Source organism: Dendrobium catenatum, unplaced genomic scaffold (assembly GCF_001605985.2).
Source record: "Dendrobium catenatum unplaced genomic scaffold, ASM160598v2 fragScaff_scaffold_412, whole genome shotgun sequence".
In the NCBI taxonomy this organism is placed as follows: domain Eukaryota; kingdom Viridiplantae; phylum Streptophyta; class Magnoliopsida; order Asparagales; family Orchidaceae; genus Dendrobium; species Dendrobium catenatum.
In genome coordinates this window covers 1,489,689-1,512,151 of record NW_021318874.1, presented here as the reverse complement: position 1 = coordinate 1,512,151, position 22,463 = coordinate 1,489,689, and the positions used below count along the sequence as shown (strand labels likewise).

Here is a 22,463-nt window from a genome sequence, read left to right as displayed (position 1 = left end):
AAGGGAGATTTGTGGTTGTTGTTGGGAGAAGGTAGACGGTTAATTAAATAATTTGCGGTAAGAAGTGCATCTACCCATCTTAACAGAGCTAATAAAGAATGGAGACAAGAGCACAATTTTGATATTGATATTTTGCCCTTTAACAACAATCCAATGCCACCAATAGTGTACTAGGTAATTGAAGTTCTATAGGAGATGCAATAATTTTGATATGAGCTTGGGATCTACTTTGGTGTTGTGAAAAAGTGAAGAGAGTTGATATTATTTTTTAGGCAAACCACTCATTTTCTTAATGGCAAAAATGGCGAGTGGCCTCAATATGAAAAATACATTATAATCATTTAGAAGGAAGGAGGGAGAAAGAGATAAGGAGAGCTCATTAGTATAATTTTGCTTCTAACCACTTATGCAAGCTCATTTGTACTATGATTCAAAATTTATTGATATTATTAGAATCATTTCGATAAGGCGAGTTTCAAATATGACTGTATAAGAATATAAAATTTGAAGTTCATTTGATCATTAAGATTTTTTCTAATTCAGTTGTTGTTTGTCAAATTCAATGAAAGTAACTTTGTAGATTTCATTTTAATCTAAAAAACTCAAAAGCTCGTTGGCCCTATGAAATAGTTATAAAAATTTTTAGTTCAAATATTTATATATTTTATTTTAAAAAATTATATCATAATTTTTAGTTGAATTGGATGAAATTTTAGTTTATATTTTTTTGAGGAATTTTAAAAAGGAGCTTGTTTAATGCGTAAGTAAGTAAAAGAAATATGATTATTAAACAATTTAAAAAGAAGCAAAAATATCAAATAATTTGACGTTTTCCTTAGAAAATGCTAATTAATTAAGAAAATGTCAAATCATTTGGTGTTTTCTTAAGAAAGTATTAAAATAAATTACTTGACTTATTTAATAAATAAAAAGTGAAGAATATTTTACAAGTTTTGTACCTGTTGTTTTTTTTTTGGAATTGCTTACCTTCCACCATATGAAGTGCAAGAAGAATATGTTTGGCATTTAAATGATTTTATAATTATTACTAACTTCTTGTAATTTTTTATCTCTTTCTAAGAAACACCAAATGATTTGACATTTTCTTAATTAATTATTAATTTTTATAGAAAATGGCAAATGATTTTACATTTTTGTTTCTTTTTAAATTATTTAATAATTACACTTCTTCTACTTAATTATGTATTAAACATACTCCTTTTTTTAATTTCAAAAAAAAAATTTAAATGTTATGCTGTCCAATCTATAGCATAAAAAATAAATAAATCTATAGCATAAAAAGTTTTGATATGCAAGCACTTGCGGAAAAATAATGATAGAGATGGGAAAGAATGAGTAGTTTTTTTTTGTTTATATCTGTATTGGATTCTGCAATCAATCGTTTCCTTTTGACCTGGTTGAGAGAGCATAGAACATGAATGAAAAAGTCTAGCAAGAAATATAAATAAAAATTGGGTTATTAGGTCAGTTAATTTGATGTAGCTCTGCGTTCATACGTCAATAATATTTTGCCACGTTTTCTTACTTTTTACCGCGCGGCCCGACGACCCGACTCGGACCGGAACCCAAAATTGCTATGTTCGCGTATTGCTCGGTATTGCTCAGCATTGCTAGGTATTGCTCGGTATTGCTAGGTATTGCTTGACAAAAACGAGAAATACCGCTCTATGAAGACCAATACCGAGCAATACCGAGTTATACCGAGAAAAACTCAGTATTGCTTAGAAATTTAGGTTTCATTTAAGATGAAACCTAAATATTAATTTCTTTTAATTTTAAAATATTTTCAATTGTAACTGACTTTTACAAATATTAAATTCTTATATTTGTATAGTAAATATTGCTTAGAAATATAGGCTTCATTTACGATGATTATTTTATTATTATTTTTTTTGGGACATTTAGGTCATTTAAGGCAAACTCACACACACAACGCATACACATAGACTCGAATCCTAGACCTCTTGATTGGAAGCCTAAGCTCTCAACCAACAGGCCAAGATGTTAAAGAATTTTTTTAGTAAAAAAATTAAAGCAGTGGATAGAGTAAACCACATCAGTTTTTAATTGGTGATCTCTATATAGAGTAAAACAAAGTAATTAGTTAAGCATTATGTTGTGGTAGTTATGAATACTTGTTGAATTTGCTTACATATATTTTTAAATGAATATTAAAATTTTAATAAAATAAAAATACACTATTATATTTTCATTAAAATAAAATATAATATTTATATATATAACTGACCGGTTCAACAAAATAAAGATAAGTGCGTTTCAAGCAAATTAGACCTGGTTCAACCTGATTGGTTTACGGCTTAGTCCTATTTTCAAAACATTGAAAATTTCTCTAAGTATTTTTTTTAAATAATTCTATCCAAACTAATTTCTATCACATTTTAGAGCTTTTTTTATTTTTCCGTTAATTTGAAAACAAAAATAGTTGATTGCTCTGTATGTTTAAAATAGTTAATAATTCTATATGTAATTAATTTTGATATTCTTGACACTATAATTATAGTTTATTTTATAGTATAAAATTAAGTAACTATCAATATAACATATAACTCATAATAAAATAAAAAATTCTTCTATAACACATATTATTTTTTAGTAATTAATATTTCAAAGTATATATATTTTTTCCATTATATATAAACATTTTAATAAAATTAATCAATGATAAAAATTCCAAATTGAAAAGATTTAAAATGTAGGCCACTTAATTTTTTGTTATCATAGTTTGCCCATTATATAATCCTCCACTAATTTGTTTGGCAATATACAATGAATCCACTAACCCAAAGCATATTCTCTATTGAACCTCTAATTAACATTATTCTATCACATATAATTTCTTGCTAGGAAAAAATAATATTACTTCGTAATAGAAGAAATTTAAAATTAAGTGCTCACATTTTTTTTTTTATTCCCTTATAATATCCTCCCTCTACACAATTGGATCAATAAAAACAAATGAATTAATAAACAATGATGAGATTCACAAAAGTCATGATTTGATGTGATATTATATATCGGATGCATGCCACGATAAATTATGTAGCTTTGCTTCAATAGTGATTGAATTTTATAACAAAATTTGTATGATTATACAAAAAATTGGGGCTGTTTCGTCCTGGAATATTCGTGATGATGGAGAAATATAAAATTTTAACGTCTAAGTTTTATACGAATATTTAGCATATAATCAGATAAAAGAGAGGATGTAGCGTTCATAAGAGACACTATAGTTTTTACGTGGAAACCTCTCAAAATGGAGAAACATCATGGGGCATGACTCAGTCTGAATGAATCCACTAGTATTTGCAGTCAATTACAAATGAGACCCTTCCTTGGGGGAAGGCCTTGGCTTGATGTAGCAAATATACATGATATAGAGTGCATTACATGGTGGGAATCAACATAATCAATATTGACACGTTCATTTAGCCGGCATAATCATATTCGACGAGCGATGGAGGTCAGAAGGATCATAGTCAGCTGGCGACGGAGGTCGGAAGGATCGTAGTCGCATGTGATAGTGGTAAAAAATATTGTTGTCCGGCAACGATGGTAGAAATGATTGTAGTCGGTGGACGACAATGGTTAGAAAGACTGTAATTGAGTGACGACTAGTGGCGGGAAGAAGTCCGACATCAATTTGTAACCGAGTTTAAGTCCAACAATAATTGAAAGCTCGGTGGAAGTCCAAAATCAATTGGTGAGCAGACAGAAGTTTGACAGAATTTCGGCCTCGAGCAGAAGTTTGATGGAAGTTCGGCGATGGGCGGTGATCTAGCATAAGTCCAACGATGGATGCTGGTACGACGGAAGTCCGAGCTGTGGTGAAGCTTGGTGGCAAGAGAGATCTTAGATGTCTCTTCCTTCCTCCTCTCCTTATCCCTTTTATCCTCTTTGCTTGGGTTCCCCTTCAATGAAGAATGAGAGGTCTAATTATAATATTCTTAGAATGACATGACCAATAAAAAGCTGGGAGATTAAGAGTAAGTTAGGAGTTGTTTGAATGGACGGCCGATATTGATCCTCTTGATAGTGGATCCTTTATCGGGCATTTGAATGTCTTAATGATATCATAATTCAGTAATCTTGGTTCGTTGGATTTGTCTCGTCGATCCGCTCGATTCGGTTATAAGCATGCCACGTTTGAAATTCGTTTAGTAATCCAAATTATGATTTGAAGCATCCAAATGCTTTTGGGTTCTTGATTTGAACCCATTTGGGCTCAGATTGAGTCGAACTTGGTGTTGTTGGATTCATATTTTCAAGACGTTTAATTTGACTATAAATTTATTAAAAACAGAATTCGGAAGGTCCCAATTTAATTTTGGAGGTTTCCAATTTGATTTTGCCTTGAGATTCATGTGGTTCAAGATAAGTTTTCGATGATATACGAAGGATACCTAAGTTTAAAAAATTTAATAGTTATTTATATATGTCTAAATTTTTAATTTATATAAAAATATTGTTGATTGAAATATAAAATTAAATAGAAAAAAAATTTAAATTTAAATATATAAAATTATATGATACGAATGTAAAAAAGAAAATTCTTTAATTTTTTAAGAAATGCTATATTCATAAGTTGCTTTTTCTTTTTTTCTGTTTTTATAAATAATTTAAACTTTACACAGCACAAGTTACTAATTCCCTTCTTCATCTTTTTCGTTAAAGAAATCAAATAAATTAATTCCCTTCTGCATATTTTTCGTTATTTCAGGATTCCGCAGCTCTGCTGGTCACTGCCGCCACGAAGCTTCATTCTGCACGACAGCAGGAAGTAGAACACATCCATGGAGTCTAGCAAGACCTGGCCACCTCCCTCCCTTCCTTCTCGCTTCTCCCCTGTTCCGCACCGCAACCCTCCCAGCTCAAACAAGAAGATTTCCGCAAAACCTAATCTTTTCATTCCCGCCTTATCTCTCCAACATCAGCGAGGTAGAGGAGAAAGGGCGAACGTTACTTCTAAGATGCCTGCTCCTGCGCTTCAATCTACTGGGAAATTTGCGGACTTGCCCTTTGATGTACTGGCCCGATTAGCGGCGGCGTTCGATATCCCGGAGCTTTGGGCGGCGAGTACGGTTTGTAGACCGTGGAGAGAGGCTCTTAGGCCTCTAAGGGAGGCGATGGTGCTTCTGCGGTGGGGAAAAAGGTTTAAGCACGGCCGCGGGGTGCGGCCCGATCCTAAACGGGCTCTTGAGTCTTTTCTGAAAGGCGCGGAGCGGGGTTCCGCTGCTGCGATGGTGGATGCGGGGCTCATGTATTGGGAGATGGGCCGGAAGGAGGAGGGCAAGAGCTTGTATGCTAGGGCTGCGGAGCTAGGGCATCCCGCGGGCCAGTGCAATCTTGGAATCTGCTTCTTGGAAGGCATGTTATTGTGAAAAAAGAAAAAAAAAAAAAACTTTTTTCTTGTTAAATCTCATTACTTTACGCTTATCAGAAAGTTTTATGTAAGTTTGAGAGGCGGTTTGATTGGTTGCTTGCCTTCAAAATAGCTAAAATTAAAGGCAGGGAATATAACTTCTTCGTGTTTAATTTTGTTTTTAACTTGTTGCATTCACATTAGATCAGTGACGCAATGCTTTCTTTGGGTTATTCCTTTTCATTATTCCCTGCTGCCAAAACTGGCTAAATTCCAAATTGCGGTCATTTTTTTGAAAGAAAATTTTGCTTCAAATCAAACATCAATTTATGTTACTGTATAACAAGAGCCAAGGTTTTTCAACGGACATCTCCTATATTAAATCTTGTTATTTTTAACCTTTATTATTATTTTTGGAAAGTTTAGAGCAAAACCCAAAATTATATAAAAAGAAAAAAGAATTCAGTGTTCAAGTTGTTGAAGCAAAAAGGTTTGAGTGTTCAAGAGCAATCTTGTTGATTGTTGTGTGCTTTTTAAGTTATAAGTGTAATTAACTTCATATTCTAGAATTTACCCAGTTCACTTTGGTCTGTTGGTTGGGTGCTTAGGCTACCAATTAAGAGGTCTTGGGTTCGAGTCTTGTATATGCGATATATGTGTGGCAACATCTTGTTTTGTTTAAACTACAATCACAATTTTTGTTTGGCCACTGCTTATTTGTTACTTTCAAAAGGTTTTTATGCTAGAAATTTTTTTTTGCAACAATTTAAAAAAAATTACTTTCTATAATAGCTTTATAAAGCAGTAAGAAAGTCATCTCAAACAAAATCTTAATCTATATTTCTTTGAGTTGTAACATGCTAAATGAGGTCACATATAGTATTGACATACTGCATTATATCTCCTCCAATTTGTTGCAGCTGATCCAGCTGAGCCGGAGGAGGCTGTAAAATGGTTCTTTCGGGCGGCTGAGTTAGGAAATGCGCGTGCTCAATATAGCTTGGCACTTTGCCTACACAAAGGCCGTGGAGTTAAATGCAATTTACGGGAAGCTGTATGTTATGCTGTCAAAAATCTGTATGCTTTATATTTCTTCACGCATGTTATATTTATGGAGAATGTATTAATAGTTAAGCATCACTTGAACATATTCAGCCTGAGCAAGTCATAATTGAAAACCTCTACTCTCACTTTATATTGAAGTTGTCTTGTTTGAGTTCTTTACCCTCGCATGCAATAACTAGTAGTATAAATATCGTAACATTCTTCACACGGAATATTGAGCTTGGAAATTTTATTGACTACAGCTTATTAATGATGATTAACTCCTTTCTAGTAGCTGGAATTTATATCCTTTGATTTATTGAATGTTCAGATGTAATAGAGTGATTGATTCATGAGTGCTGATCAATCTGATTATGATGAATCATTCATCATCATCTTGTTTCCATGTTCATGGAGATGAACCTCCATAGAGATGGGGAGATGGCCATGTTTTTACCATGTGTTTTCTATTGAAGATCTATGAATTATGGAGAAGGGTTGAAGGTCAGATGGCTGCTGCTGTATGGAGATTAGAGATGAAATTTGAAAGGGGGGCAGCTATGAGTAGTATAGGTAGCTTGATGTCAGTTGGATGGAATGAACAGAAACTATTGACTTTACTGTAGAATAGAGGAGGAAGAAGGGGGTTTTTAGATAAGAGAAGAGGAAAGAATTAGTGGGGAGAAGGAAGAGGGCAGCTGGCCATGGTTATAGGAAAGGAAATGAGAGGGAAGGGGAGAAAGGGAAGAGAGAGCACAGGAGGGGAAGGGGCTGATTCCTTTTTTTCACAGGCCATCATCTTCTATTTATTAGAAAGTGCTCTTCAGTGCTAGTATTGAAATGAAAAGCTACATAAAGCACAAAAAGAATCATGATCATCAACGCAAAGCATGGTGGCCTCATCATCATATGGCTTATGATTGTTCTGCATCTTTCTCTTAGATGTCAAAAATGCATATTGAAGAGTTGAAGGTGGCAGTCTTGCTGGATTGGAGCAATAGAATTGACTAGTGTGATGGTCGATGGTTTTTGTATTAACTCCTTGTAAAGATTTGTAGGTTTGGGCTTAGGAAACTCCGAAGGAGTCTACTTAAAATAATGAGGTTCATACTCAAGTTTGTGTTTTAGATAAAGATCTCCAAGGTGTCCTTTTAGCAACAAATGGTCTCAACATAGATGAGGGCATGTGACAAGTATGATGGCAGGATGAACTATTGACTCTATATGGAGAATCTCAAGTGGGAAGATCAATGGTCTAGGGTTGTACGTGGAGCTGTAGGTAGGATATGATGTTTGGAAGGTGGTGTTATATCAGGTTGGGATAACATTTGTGGTGGAATTGGTAAGGTAATTTTAAAGAGAAGAAGATAATATTTAATAAAAGACAGCTCTCTTCCCCTTCTTTAACTCTCCTCCTTTCCTCTCTTCACCTCTAGTGTTCAACTGGCCTAGCAACTCCTTCCCTTCTAGTGGCTAGCTGGCCTAGTTCCTTCCCCTGTTTTAATACTCCTTTCCTCTTTATCTTATAAATCTCATAGTCTATTCTTCCATAGTCTCCTTTTTCCCTCTAGCCAATATTTCACAAGGCCTTTTCTTTACATTCAACAAGGAAACTTAAAGAACATCAAAGACAACAACTCTCCAATTGCCATGGACATCTCCTTTCATATCCATGGAGTTTCAAGGCCATAAGCTTGGATGGATGATGAGACAGAATTATTCATAGCCGTTAAATTGTTTAAACTTACATCAATTGATATCAAAGGGAAGGTCTAGCAAGAAGGAAAGCTACTTGAATTTATACTTTTTTTTTGTTTTTCGGGGGAGTTTGCATGCAAGATTTGTTGGTTTGCCTCTATAGTTTATGCATTTTGCTGCTGTAATTGATTCACTGCATTTGTTGCAAGAGTAGATCACTAAATCCCCATGCATGCCCATCCCTTCTTCGTAATCCTTAAGTTTATGCACCTTGCACATTGCTTTTGATGATCACATGTCGCTTGCAAACTTGTATCGCTGGCCCTTAAAAATTTGCTCAAAGCTATATTTTCGCCTATAAATCTTTTTTACTTGCATCATTTTTGCATAACCTATAAGCTATGAAGTACAAACACGGACACGACACGGATACGATACGACACAAACACAAGATATGTCAATTGTTAAAAATATAGGGCACAAATATGGGTTGGATACTGTATTATAATTTTTATATCTTAAAAATAGTGTATAAATATTAAGCAAGTAGAATATTAAAAATAATTGAAAATTAATAAATTATTTAACTAGGATTTGTGCTTAAAACTATTAATTTTAGGATGTCGAGAGTCGGCTGTCGATGTCATGTTTCAAGCATCAAGAGAGGACACGACAATGCTATCAAGAGTCGGGCATCGATGTCAAAACAGTGTCGGTCGGTCGTCTATGTTGAGATGATGTTGGACAAAGATGAGATGCTGAGACTATGCGGGGGGCGTGGTTGTGGGGGTAAAAATTGCTGATGTTAAACTTTGATTTTTAGATGATTTTGAAACATTGATGTTGTGACGGTTTTAGACGTCAATGTTGTGATGGCATAAGGTGTTGTTGTGAAACCTTAATTGTGATCTGTCTGAGAGAAATTAATATTTTATGTTCGAGGAATTAGATATTGAATGTGGGCAATTAATTTGGGGTTGTTGAGAAGAAATAAGAAATTTTGTTTTTATTTTTTAATAAATAAAAATTTGAAATCTAAGTAATTATATTAAAAATTTAAAAAATATTTAAAGCACACACATTGGACATGCATGTCGAATTTTTTTTTTTATTTTTTTTAATCGAACGTGTCTTGGCGTGTCCTATAAGTATCACAAGTGTGTCAGACACGTGTCGTGTTCAATACGTGTCGCACAGTGCATACCACATTGAGATGAAATGTTAATACATCATAACCTACAAGTTTTGTCTGTCAAACATCTGCTTACATTCTTGCCTACCTGATAATGTTACATGCACACCCGCTTGCCTCTTGTGTAAACCACATACTCCAAATGTTCAGCATATGATACACCATTTCACAAATTGTTTCTTGCTTGCAATGCTCATCACCCCTGCCTCACAATCCTGTGCAGACAACCCCTCCTCACCTCAACTGCCTCACTACAAATACCCATACAATTACTTACAACTCTTGCATCTCATGGTTTACCATGCATCACATTCCAATATGATATAGGCTATGTCGATCTAATTATGATTGATCGTTTGTTCTCTAATTATATCAGCTTTCATGACATTTTCTTACTAGGAGAGCTATGTTTTATACATGTTTTTACATGCATCATCGATTGTTGAATTTTAATGAAGTAGGTCTATTTATTTAGGCAAGATGGTATCTAAGAGCTGCAGAAGGTGGCAATGTACGTGCTATGTACAACGCATCTCTATGTTATGCTACAGGTGAAGGATTCACACGGGATCTCCGATATGCTCGGATATGGCTGAAGCGTGCCGCAGATTATGGTCACAGGAAAGCACAATTTGAGCATGGCCTTGAACTTTTTTCAGTATGTTTTCGTTTCTCCAGTATTTTATCTCTTAGACCTTTTAGTTTTTTTTTTCTTTCTATATTTAACTTTAAACTTGCATCAATTGATATCAAAGGGAAGGTCTTGCAAGAAGGAAAGCTCCTTGAATTTTTGACCTTATTTTTGGTTTTTTGGAGGATTTTGCATGCAAAATTTGTTGGTTTGCCTCTATAGTTTATGAATTTTGCTGCTGTAATTGATTCATTGCATTTGTTGCAAGATTAGGTCACTAAATCCCCATGCATGCACATACCTTCTCCGTAATCCTTGACTTTATGCACCTTGCACATTGCTTTTGATGATCACACATCGCTTGCAAACTTGCATCGCTGGCCCTTAAAAATTTGCACAAAGCTATATTTTCGCCTGTAAATCTTTTTTACTTGGATCATTTTTGCATAACCTACAAGCTATGATGTACAGACACGACACACATACAACACGACACAAATACAAGACATGTCAATTATTAAAAATATAGGGCACAAACATGAGTTGGACACAATATTATAATTTTTATATCTTAAAAATAGTGTATAGAAATTAAGTAAGCATAATATTAAAAATAATTGAAAAGTAATAAATTATTTAACTAGGATTTTTTATTAAAATTATTAATGTTATGATGTCGAGAGTCAGGCGACAAGGTCGTGTTTCAAGCATCAAGAGAGGAAATGACAATACTATCAAGAGTCGGGCATTGAGCATTGATGTCGAGATAGTGTCGGTCGCTACGTTGAGATGATGTTGGACAAAGATGAGATGTCCAGACTATGCAGGGGCATGATTGTTGGGGTAGAAATTGTTGATGTCAAACTTTGATTTTTAGATGGTTTTGAAACATTGATGTTGTGACGGTGTTGGACGTCGATGTTGCGATAACATAAATGTGTTGTTGTGAAACCTTAACCACGATATGTTTGGGAGAAAAGAAAATTTTATGTTTGAGGAATGAGATATTGAGTGCGGGCAATTAATTTGGGGTTTTTGAAAAGAAATAAGAAATTTAGTTTTTATTTTTTTATAAATAAAAATTTGATATCTAAGAAATTATATTAACAAAATTTATAAAATATTTAAAACACACGTTTGACATGCGTGTCATTTTTTATTTTTTTAATCAAACACGTCTTTAGCGTGTCCTATACGTATCACAAGTGTGTCAGACGTATGTCTTGTCCGATACGTGTCGCACACTGCATATCTCAATAAGGTGAAGTGTTAATGCATCATAGCCTACAAGTTTTGTCTGTCCAAGCATCTGCTTGCATTCTTTCCTACCTGATGATGCTACATGCACACTCGCTTGCCTCTTGTGTAAACCACATACTCCAAATGTCCAGCATATGATACGCCATTTCACAAATTGTTTCTTTTTTGCAATGCTCATCACCCCCGCCTCACAATCCTGTGCAGGCAACCACTCCTCACCTCAAGTTCCTCACTACAAATATCCATACAATTACTTACAACTCTTGCATCTCATGGTTCACCATGCATCGCATGCCAATATGATATAGGCTATGTCGATCTAATTATGATTGATCGTTTGTTCTCTAATTATATCAGCTTTCATGACATTTTCTTACTAGGAGAGCTATGTTTTATACATGTTTTTACATGCATCATCGATTGTTGAATTTTAATGAAGTAGGTCTATTTATTTAGGCAAGATGGTATCTAAGAGCTGCAGAAGGTGGCAATGTACGTGCTATGTACAACGCATCTCTATGTTATGCTACAGGTGAAGGATTCACACGGGATCTCCGATATGCTCGGATATGGCTGAAGCGTGCCGCAGATTATGGTCACAGGAAAGCACAATTTGAGCATGGCCTTGAACTTTTTTCAGTATGTTTTCGTTTCTCCAGTATTTTATCTCTTAGACCTTTTAGTTTTTTTTTTCTTTCTATATTTAACGTGTTCTTCCATTTTTTTCTGCTGTTAAAGAAAATGTCTTTAAGTGCCTGTCTTGTGAGTTCTACTTGCTTTCATCTACCTTAGCTCTTTGAGATGTCTTCTCAGGTCTCTCCTTTGCTCAAGCGAACAGCAAATGGAGAGTCATTAAGGGATGCAGTGATGTGCGTTGTTTGTTATAGAGGTGTAGTGAGCATTGGTAGTTTTTACTGTTATTCATAATTTGGTGGTTATTTGCTTGTAAGTTATGGACTCGTTGGATTATTCAGCATTGTAAAAAAAGATGTCTGCACTTGTTCCTACTTCCTACAGCCAGGGGCGGAACCAGCTTCAATTTTGAGGAGGGGCAAGTACTAAATTTTGAGGAGGAGCAATAAAAATAAAGAAAAAAAAGTATAATTAAATTGTCATGAAAAACACGAAATAAAATGTTAGAACTAAATTTGAAGAAATATATAGACATTTTAGGACAACTTAGGAAGGGGGCAAAAGTCATTTTTTAGGAGGGGCAAACAATTTTTTTCTCTATAATTTTTTTTTTCTTTACTATAAATTTTTTTTTTTTTTGAGGGGGGGCAATTGCCCCCCCTAAACCTAAAGTGGTTCCGCCACTGCCTACAGCTTAAATCTGCAGGATCAACAATATTCGACTGAGTAGGGCTGTCAAAAACGGGTATCGGGTCGGGTACGGCTCGAACCTGAATCTGCCCCGACACTTTTTAACTCGACATGTTTTTGCAAATGGGTCAGTTTTTCGAACCCAAATCCGGCCCGCTTCACGACCCGACCCGGACCTGGCCCGCTTCTTTTATGCTTTATTAAAATATTTTTATTTAATTCAATTTATTTAAATCTAAAGTGAATTAAGGTAAGATTTACTTTAATCAATTTAAAGTAAATCAAGCATAATTCAGTTTGGACAACATGGTTTATTATTTTTTGGAAATAACATTTACTTATTTCATAACAATCTTCTAAATCCTCCTAAATCAATTAAAAATGGGTCAAACTGGGTTGATTTTGAGTTTCCGGGTTTACCCGACCTCAACCCCGTTTTACAAACAGGTCAAAATCCCTAACCCGAACCCGACCCGGTTTGGGCTCGGGTCGAATTTTCTAGTCGTGTCAAACATTTACACCCCTACTGGCTACTACTGATCCTACCTTATACCATTCAATATAATGAAGTATAAGGCAACAATTTCAATTCTGATCATCATAATATCCCACATAACTAATAAAATTTTGCTCTTTTATAGTCAGGAGAGACAATGAAGGCACTCGTCTATGTTGAACTGGCTTTTCGAGCTGGAGAGACCGCTGCATCACATATTAGGGATGTGATTGTCCACGCTCTGTCCCAACCCTTACGAGATTGTGCGATGACCTCTGCTGATAAATGGAGGCCACAACAGTTCCATCGTTAACATTTGTGGCAATATATTCTCTTGAATTCATGCAAAGGTGAGAAGCTGCGAAGGAAGGGTTGGCTCTCACTCTCTTAGATTTGAGAAAATCTTATGTATAAAGTTCAAATAAGGCTTCGTTTGGGACGGCTTTCTTATTGATTCGTAAATCAACTTTTTAGTTCAAAAGGTTTATTTTTTGTGCTAGAAAACAACTTTTTGAAACAGTAAGAAAGCTGTCCCAAACGAAGCCTAAATTCTTTCGCTTTCCCTCACTTGAATTTTTTTTTTTTTTATCGCTGAATTTAATGTACATCAGCCACCATTATTTCGGATTTCAGTTAGAAGAAACCAGCAATACGTTGAATGCTTGCCTCTGGAAGGTTTGAAAGTACTTTTTATTCGCTTTCTATAGAATCACTTTATGATCTCTTCGGCAGATGGTGGTACTTAAAAGTGATTTCATAATGCAAACGGCATTTACTTGGACTCTTGGAAAACGAAGAACAAAGAGTAAGAGTTTACTGTATGTTATGCAGCTGTGTGTAAACTGATTATAACCAAGTAGAAATATTTGGCTCATTCAGTGTAACTTGATAAAGCTCGAAGGTGCCATGCCATTAGGCAGCCTTAATAATCCAGAATCTGAATTCGAGCTACCTGTGAACTATATAAAGTATATTGATGTAGGCTTATATTTTGTTTGGGACAGCTTTTTATTGCTTTCTAAAGTAATTTTTTTTTTGTCCAGAAGTTAGTTTGATTTTTTTTTTTAAATGAAATTGAGTTTACTGCTTTGTAGAATATTTGTTATTGTACTATGATTAAATAGTGAGAGACTCTAGCTTCATTCTTGGATTGCTGATGCCCACACCTTTTTTGCTTTATTTTTTATGTTAGAGTTGTTTTCTGTTTAAAAACGTTCGTCTGTTGAAGAGTTTGATATAGATTGAGTGGGCATGAAATAAAAGCATAAGACAATACCTGTAAGAATGAGTAGAAATTTTAAATTGCAGTGAGGATGCAAAATCTTTTGAATTTTGTTGCATGTTGAAATATTTTAATCATTTAGTTTCTTTTGAAAGAGACTCTCTCACCTAGGGCTCTTAATTTGAAACTTTACGTTCGGACGTTAGTAAAATAGTGCCACGTGTTCTCACTATTTACAGCCTGGTCGATAACCCCGACCCGGAACGGAGACGGGATTGCTATGTTCGCGTGTTGTGCTAGGTATTGATCGGTATTTGCTCAGTATTGGTCGATTTTGCTCGGCAATAACGAGAAATACCATTATGTGAAGAGCAATACTGAGTTTTTCTCAGTATTGCTCGGTATTTCTCGGTATTAGTCTTCACAGAACGATATTTTTCATTATTGCCAAGCAATATGCAAACATAGCTATCCCGGGTCAAGTCGTCGGGCCGCGCGGTATTAAGTAAGACAACGTGGTGACATGTTATTGGCGTCCGAACGTGGAGCTACGTCAGGTCACCTGACCTAATAATTATCAAAAATAACATTGAGAGAGAGAGGGAGATAGAGAAAGAGAGAGAGAGAGAGAGAGAGAGAGAGAGAGAGAGAGAGAGAGAGAGAGAGAGAGAGACCTATCTTGATCTTTAAGGTTTTATTTGGGATAATTTTTTGTCATTATTTTTGTTGCTTTTAAGAGTTTTTTCTTAAGCTAGAAGGCTTTTTAGAAATTGATTAAAAAATGTCGCAAATAAAATCTAAGACTTTTTTTGGGATGATTTTCTCACAAATCTTTAAAGCAGTTTTTTAGTACAAAGATTTTTTAAATAAAAAATATTTGTACTAAAAAAATTGCTTATAAAAATAATAAGAAAGTCCTCTCAAATGAAGCTCAAGTCTACTAATTGGAGTCAAATTTATATATATTATATTGGTCAGGATGAATTATGTTGGCTTAGTTAAGTAAGAGATCAGGTTGAAAAATATGTTTACATCATTTTCATAAATGAATATATTATATTTAGAGTTAAAATTTTTATTATGGCATCTCGAACGTTATTCATTTGCTTGTGGCTCCCATAAGTGTTCACCTGAACGTCAAATAGAAATACATTTTTTTTTTTATATATATATATATATATATATATATATATATATTTTTTTTTCTGGATAAAAAATGGTGTTTAGAAATTGAGATGAGAAAGAATTTGCATAAGATTCTTTTTCGGGGTGTTCGATTTGAGATGAATTATTGTTTAATATGATTCTTTCTGTATTTTGAAGTAAAAAATAAATTGTTTAGATGGAGGTGCCGTTAGTGGATAAAAATAATTTAAATTCAATTAAGTTTTAGTTAGAATTAAAGTTCTAGTTATTTTTTTGACAGAAATTTGGCTCAAATCCAATCAATGTATAAGCAAACTTAATTAAATTCAGATCAGCTATAAATTAAATTGAATTATTGAGCTTAATCAGCTTAAGATCATTTTGTTAGCCGGCTCTGATCTCATTGGTTCCGTTTGGCGGCCCTTTCAACTATGAAATATTAGCGGGGGTAATATTATGTATTTGGTGATCTTGCAAGTGTTGGGGTAGAAGTAAATCAAACACGCAGAAAAAAGAAATAGAAAACAGTAAAAATAAGAGGACACCGAGATTTAACGTGAAAAAAATGTCACCTTTAAAAAAAACGAGAAAGAAAATTGTCTCGTCCGTCTCGAAGCGTTGCAACGCACAAATCTATCATCAGTCCATTTGACAGTGTTGCAGTGCTAAGCTCTCAGTCGTTTCTCCCATCAAACTTTGCAGCACCGGAGTGCTTGGGAACATAACGTTGGGGCGCTTGGGTACATAATGCTGAAGGCTCGGGTACACAACATTGGGATATTGTAACAAAAAAAATTCATGTGCAAATCACCCAAACCCAAACAAGGGGAGGACCGCCGCACCCCTTCAACGAGCACGAAAAATTGAACTGAGATCCGAAACAATAGTACAACCTGATTGATCAACACAATCATATTCGACATAGACTACCAAAAACCGTGGTACTTAGTTTGAATGCCGACGGTGGGTACTTAATTGCAAGTTATTGTTTTTTCAAGTTTTGAATAATCATCTAAGCTAAACTCTAATTTGTTTTTCCTCTCTTTGCATCGAATTGTGCAATCATTAGCGAGTACTAAATTGCTTTGCATGATATTTTTTTTTGGGCAAGTATTTAATAATTAAAAAAATTGAAATAAGAATAAATATTAAGAAATGATTTAATACAAGTCAAAATTTTAAAAAATAGTTTTTGTTACAAACTGGAACATTCATGAAAGTAGAGAAATATAAAATTTAACATCCTAGATTTATACGAAAATCCAACACACAATCAGATAAAAGAGAAGACACTAAAATTTTTATGTGAAAAATCCTAAAAAAAAGAGTAAAACTACATGGCATTGCCTAATTTAAATGAATCCACTAGTATTTGCAGTTGATTACAAATGAAGCCATTCTTTGTGGAAAAGCCTTGACTCTATGTACTCTATGTAGCTTTCTTGTATAAAAATTTTAATTTTTTTAACTAAAAAACTGTTTTAAGAAACAGTAAAAAAATCGGCCCAAACCAAGCCTGACACTTTGAGAGTTAAATCATTGAGAAAAGGTGAATAAGAAACTCCCTTCAGCACAGTTTTAAGGGGCAATGGCAATTGCATTAGGTTAACAAAATCTTTAAGAAATTTTAGTATCTGAACTAGAATTTCATAATATCTTATCTGCCAAAGTGAAGAAGGGAAAATGCTGGCATTATCAACAATACCTACAAAGATTGATGGAATCTCCACAAGCTTAAGTACTTTTCATTGTGAGCTGTAACAATCTTCTTCAGCCCAACAGCAAGGCAGGTAATAGGATGTCTTTGGCTCCTGGGTATATTATGAATCTCGATATCTGAAGAGATGGCTTTGGCCTTTATGTTCATTTTGAAAGGTGAACTGGTACTGTTGGAACCATCCAATTTGGTGCTTGGGTTCAATATGAAACGTGAAAGAGTTTCACCTGTGTTTTGGTTAAGAATCCGGAGAATTCCATCAAGCCCACCAACTGCTAAAGTGGATGAATCACACGCTAGATGATGGATGCTGTAGATTACGTTTGGGCTCACTCTTGTCTCCCATAGGGGACGGAAAGTCCTGCAAGTAGGAAGCAATGGGTGAAATAACCTGAGGAATATTTCTCCGGAAAATTTGGAAATATTCGAGGCGATTTATTATAAAAAAAAAAAAAAAACTTCATGTACTCTTGATTATGGTTTCATTTAGGACGCCTTTCTTATTGTTTCTTGAAACAGCTTTCTAGTAAAAAAATTAAAATTTTGAAATTAAAAAGCTGATTTAGGAAGCAGATAGAAAGCCGTCCCAAACGAGAACAATTATTACGTCCTCTGACCTGACGTAGAGGTACGTTCGGCCGCCAATAACATATCGCCACGTGTTCTTACTCTTTACCGCGCGGCCCGACGACTTGACCCGGAGCGGAACCCAGGAATGCTTTATTTTTTTGCTCAGGATTTGCTCGGGATTTGCTCAGGATTTGCTAGAAAAAACTAGGTACAACTCAGTATTTGCTCAGGATTTGCTCGGTATTGATAGGGATTTGCTCGGTAGTGCTAGGTATTTGCTCGGTATTGCTAGAAAAAACTCGGTACTCGGTATTGCTAGAAAAACTCGGTACTCGGTACTCGGTACTCGGTACTCGGTACTCGGTACTCGGTACTCGGTACTCGGTACTCGGTACTCGGTACTCGGTACTCGGTACTCGGTACTCGGTACTCGGTACTCGGTACTCGGTACTCGGTACTCGGTACTCGGTACTCGGTACTCGGTACAACTCAGTATTTGCTCAGGATTTGCTCGGTATGGCTAGGGATTTGCTCGGCGGTACAACTCAGTATTTGCTCGGTATTGCTAGAAAAAACTAGGTACAACTCCGTACAACTCGGTACAACTCAGTATTTGCTCAGGATTTGCTCGGTATTGCTAGGTATTTGCTCGGTATTGCTAGGTATTTGCTCGGTATTGCTAGGTATTTGCTCGGTATTGCTAGGTATTTGCTCGGTATTGCTAGGTATTTGCTCGGTATTGCTAGAAAAAACTAGGTACAACTCGATATTTGCTAGATATTTGAAATATATCCAAAAAGTGATGGGATGTTGTTCGGTTTGTAAAGGAATTAAAAAAATGCATGTACGAGAACCCAAAAAACGGCGGGTCGGGTCGGCGACTTTTCTTAATGCTACGTGTCGCTAAAATATTGGTGGCCGAACGTAGAGGAGCGTACGTTCACCGAACCAAATAATTGTTCCCCAAACGAAGCCTGAATCCAATGTCAAAAAGATGATATGATTTCTTTTCGAGGTATTCAACTAAAAGATTCAACTAAGCCAAATGGACGATTTAAGGCAGTGCATTTTTCTTCTAGAAATTAAAGGGTTTGGCTATTCCGGAATGTGAACTCTGAAAATTCTGCCTTCCCCTCTCCAAAATGTTGAATTGCAAACAGCCCCTTGTTAAGTATGTAACTTCGTCCATATTTATATAGAAGTTAAGAAAGGGGTGTCAAACTAAAGTTCTAAATAAACCTTCTACTATTAACGAAGCCAAAAATTAAATGGATTGACAAGTAGCCTACTTAAATGGTGCATCGAGTTTATTTTTAAAGAAATTGTTTATGAAGTCATTTCCCAGTAAAAAAATACATAAAAATGTGACGCAGAGCAACTCCAATCTGCGCACAGATCGGTGATAAGATCACAAAATAAGATTCAATCATCTAGCTTGAGATTTGTATTTAATTATTTAATATTTTTCAAAGCAAGTGGTATAGATTTAAGTTGTCTAACATTTATAAGATCACAAAATAAGATACAATCATCTAGCTTGAGATTTGTATTTAATTATTTAAAATTTTTCAAAGCAAGTTGTATAGATTTAAGTTGTTTGACACTTATGTGTGGAATCTGATTGTGTAGATCAATTTGGTTATTTAGTTGTTTCAGACCTCAAAGCATGTCGTGCACACTGGGGAGCGCGGGGGGGTTTACCCCCTGCTTTTTTTTTCCATACAACAGCCTAGCGATCCGTACCAGAGCGCCCAGGCGCTATAGTCATAAGCGGCCCATCGCTGAACGATAGATAGCAGAGCATCGCAACGGTCGAGATATGGCACCGCAGCGAGTCGAGGCATAAGCTGAGCGCTGCAGCACTGATTGTTTGAGCGATGCAGCATTGTCAAATAGAGACTGGGCGCCGCAGCGCCCCAAACTAGCGCCGCAGTGCTGGGAGCGGACTAAACATTTATTTTTCTCGTTTTTCTCAAGGGTTGTGTCCTTTGGGGGTTATAACTTTCTTTTGTATTTTTTGAAATTATGATACATTGAGAATGGTGCATGAGAAAAGAGAGGAAATGAGAGAGTGAGAGAGAAGACTGATCTGTACTTATTTCTCCCATTTTTCATAGAAGATTTCTTGGTGTGGTGTTGTTCCGTGGTTTTTTCCCTATTTTGGGTCTTTCATGTTAAATCCTGATGTCATTTACTTTTCCACTGCTTTTACTGGTGTTTACTCCTCATTTCTCCCCAACAATCCGACACCTACCCTCCTCTCTAGTGATTCTTCGGTGGCATCACTTGTAAAAACTTCGCCTCTTAGTCTCTCCTTCGCCAAAAACCCTAAAAAACAATCTGAAGTTCTTGTTCCCATCCAAGCTCCAAGCTAACCTTTCAAGGAATCTCCCATCATCCAGAAAATAAAACCGAAGCATAGCCTCACTCTTGGCCAACCCCCTTTAGGCCTTTACCCAAAGAAATAAAAAAAACCTTGCCTCACTACAAGAACCACTCATCATCAATAAATCTGGTTCCGTTCATCAATTATACTTCAAGTCCATAACACCACTTAATCTCCAAGTTAACACCTACCATCATCATCAATAGGTCACTCACTTCTAGTCTTCTTCCTCATTACTTCCTTCTTCAAAAAATATGTTCTCCTAGGAAGCGGGTTGGGAACCATTGTTGCCTTCCAACATACCACAATAGCTCCCTATTTTCAAACTGAGGAAACGGCGACCACCATCAGTATTGCCAATCAAACTTCTTCCTTAAATTCTCATAAATTTTTACGTGAATGATTTTTAAAAAAATAATGGTACGATTTAGAATAAATAAACTCAAGTATTAAAATTGAGCCTTGTGCAGCTAAGTTGTGCATCTCAAAAAACATAAGAGATCTATCACCTATAACTCGTTTTCAAAATAGATCTTTATTTAGATGTTGTTTGATTTCTTGAAGAAGGAATGCAAAATATCCCAAAAACATGAGATTTCAAATTTTGGTTGTATGGTTTGATGAAAAATAAATATGATGTAAAATTTTAGTGAATTTCTTTTTCATTCCCCAATTCATATTTGATGTATTATAAACTCATCCAATTTTGGCCAAATTCATGTTTCACCGCGGGATGATTGAGATGTTGTCGCCGACCGCCATCCATCACTTGTTGCCAACCTCCGACTGTCGCCAATCAACACCAAAATTTAACTTTACATTACTTTCATTTTACTTTAAAAAAAGAAAGATAAAAAATAATCATCTGCATTCTTTTACATTTACCTAAACAACTTCAAACATTTTAAATACACCAACACTATATTCTTTTTATACAACATTCTTTTTTACTTTGCATGCCTTTTTAGCAAACCAAACAACCCCTTAGAAGAATTCAAGTTGGATGGTTGAAGTGGAGGAATGCATCGGGCATGGTGTGTGATAGAAAAGTACCCCTCAAACTTAAGGGAAAATTATATAAGATTGTGGTGGGACCTACAATGCTTTATGGTGCAGAATATTGGACATTAAAAGACAAGCATAAAATTATGTTGTGTTGTAGAGATGAGAATACTCAGATGGATGAGTAGCTTCACTCTTAGAGACAAAATGCGAAAAGAGTATATATGTGAAAAGCTTGGAGTAGCTCCTATGACAGATAAGATAAGAGAGAGTTGCTTTAGATGGTTTGGTCATATAAAATGTCGGCCTTTCGATGACCCGATAATGAGAGTAGATGTATTAGATTTGGCCTATGTTAAGAAAGGTAGAGGTAGACTAGGGGTGTAAACGAGTCGAGTCGAGTCGAGTTTAGGCCTTATCGAGCTCGGCTCGTTAGTCGAAAAGCGAGCTCGAACTCGAGCTCGTCCCTCTATAAACGAGCTCGAGACGGCTCGATTCAATTTGGCATTTTCCCGCCCGCCCATTTTCATTTCTCCTGCCCGTTTTTTTTTTCCCGCCCGTCCACTTTCATGAGCAGCTGTCATGTAATTCCAAAAAAAAAAGCACCTGTCACGTGAACTCATATCAACTTTATCAAGCATCATGGCAATTCATTAATGAGCCATAGATTAATATATATTATCTTGGTTATAAAATATTAGAAATGATTTTTTTATTAGATTTAAATGAAAATTTGACTCTTAACAGAATACAATAAGAAAACGGATTCATGTAACCGACCCCACAACCCACATATAGTGGGATAAAGGCTTGATGTTGTTGTTGTCGTTGTAGTTAGAGAATATTATCACCAAATGTATCATCTTTTTATGAAACAATATCATTTGGCAAATTGCTTTCGGAAAGCAAATTTGGAGAGAATAGCACATTTTTTTAGTGTACAAAATGCCAACCTTCTCTCTGATGGGCCACAATAAAGCGAACCAGAATGAATGGCAGATTAGCCTTTTATATCCCAACCCCTCACACCACCAAAGTAGATAATGGGACACCACTGTCCCTACGGAAAAATAAGCCTCTTCTTGAAACTAGTTATCTCTTCTACATTTTCAAATGAATGAAATCTTCGAACTTAGAAAGAGAAAGACTCAGCTTCAACATTATGCCATATAATGCATTACTCTACATGTATATGCAACGTTAAAGATCGCAAGGGCATCATATAAAACTAACATAACTTCAACTTGTTCAAGCAAGCCCAGTACAAAAGTTAATCCATGCATCAAGGGCTTGCATAATGTAACTCAAACTCAACACTCAACAGCAAACCAGAATAAAAAAAATCGTAATGCTGATGGCCAACAAAAACAAGTTT

At 35.4% G+C, this 22,463-nt stretch overlaps 2 protein-coding genes across 4 annotated transcripts in view; one reads left to right on the top strand and one right to left on the bottom strand.

The window, feature by feature from the left end:
* The first annotated feature begins 4,727 nt into the window (after positions 1–4,727).
* On the top strand, positions 4,728–14,080 carry LOC110114784 (F-box protein At1g70590). 2 transcript variants are annotated; one of them, XM_020847782.2, is made up of 5 exons: positions 4,731–5,406; positions 6,322–6,455; positions 9,811–9,993; positions 13,191–13,395; positions 13,679–14,080. In XM_020847782.2, exons 1-4 carry the CDS (start codon positions 4,833–4,835, stop codon positions 13,356–13,358), a joined length of 1,059 nt encoding a protein of 352 aa, XP_020703441.1. In that variant the 5' UTR covers positions 4,731–4,832; the 3' UTR covers positions 13,359–13,395; positions 13,679–14,080. The 2 variants fall into 2 exon arrangements, with proteins under 2 accessions (XP_020703442.1, XP_020703441.1); XM_020847783.2 differs by lacking the exon at positions 9,811–9,993 and having other exon boundaries at positions 4,728–5,406.
* A 2,887-nt stretch (positions 14,081–16,967) lies between these two features.
* LOC110114777 (F-box/WD-40 repeat-containing protein At3g52030) overlaps positions 16,968–22,463 on the bottom strand; it is a 36,050-nt gene continuing 30,554 nt past the window's right edge. For both annotated transcript variants that reach the window (XM_020847768.2, XM_028694179.1), the window contains one exon: positions 16,968–17,491. In XM_020847768.2, coding sequence (XP_020703427.1) covers positions 17,119–17,491 — 373 coding nt within the window. In that variant the 3' untranslated portion in view covers positions 16,968–17,118. The remainder of the gene's footprint in view (positions 17,492–22,463) is intronic.

What these genes read in the sequence shown, in the direction of transcription:
- LOC110114784 (XM_020847782.2), top strand. Translation starts at nt 4,833, where the DNA reads ATGGAGTCTAGCAAGACCTGGCCACCTCCCTCCCTTCCTTCTCGCTTC. An exon ending in AATGCAATTTACGGGAAGCT is followed by an intron (nt 6,456 to 9,810) that starts GTATGTTATGCT and finishes CTATTTATTTAG; the next exon opens with GCAAGATGGTATCTAAGAGC. An exon ending in ATGGCCTTGAACTTTTTTCA is followed by an intron (nt 9,994 to 13,190) that starts GTATGTTTTCGT and finishes GCTCTTTTATAG; the next exon opens with TCAGGAGAGACAATGAAGGC.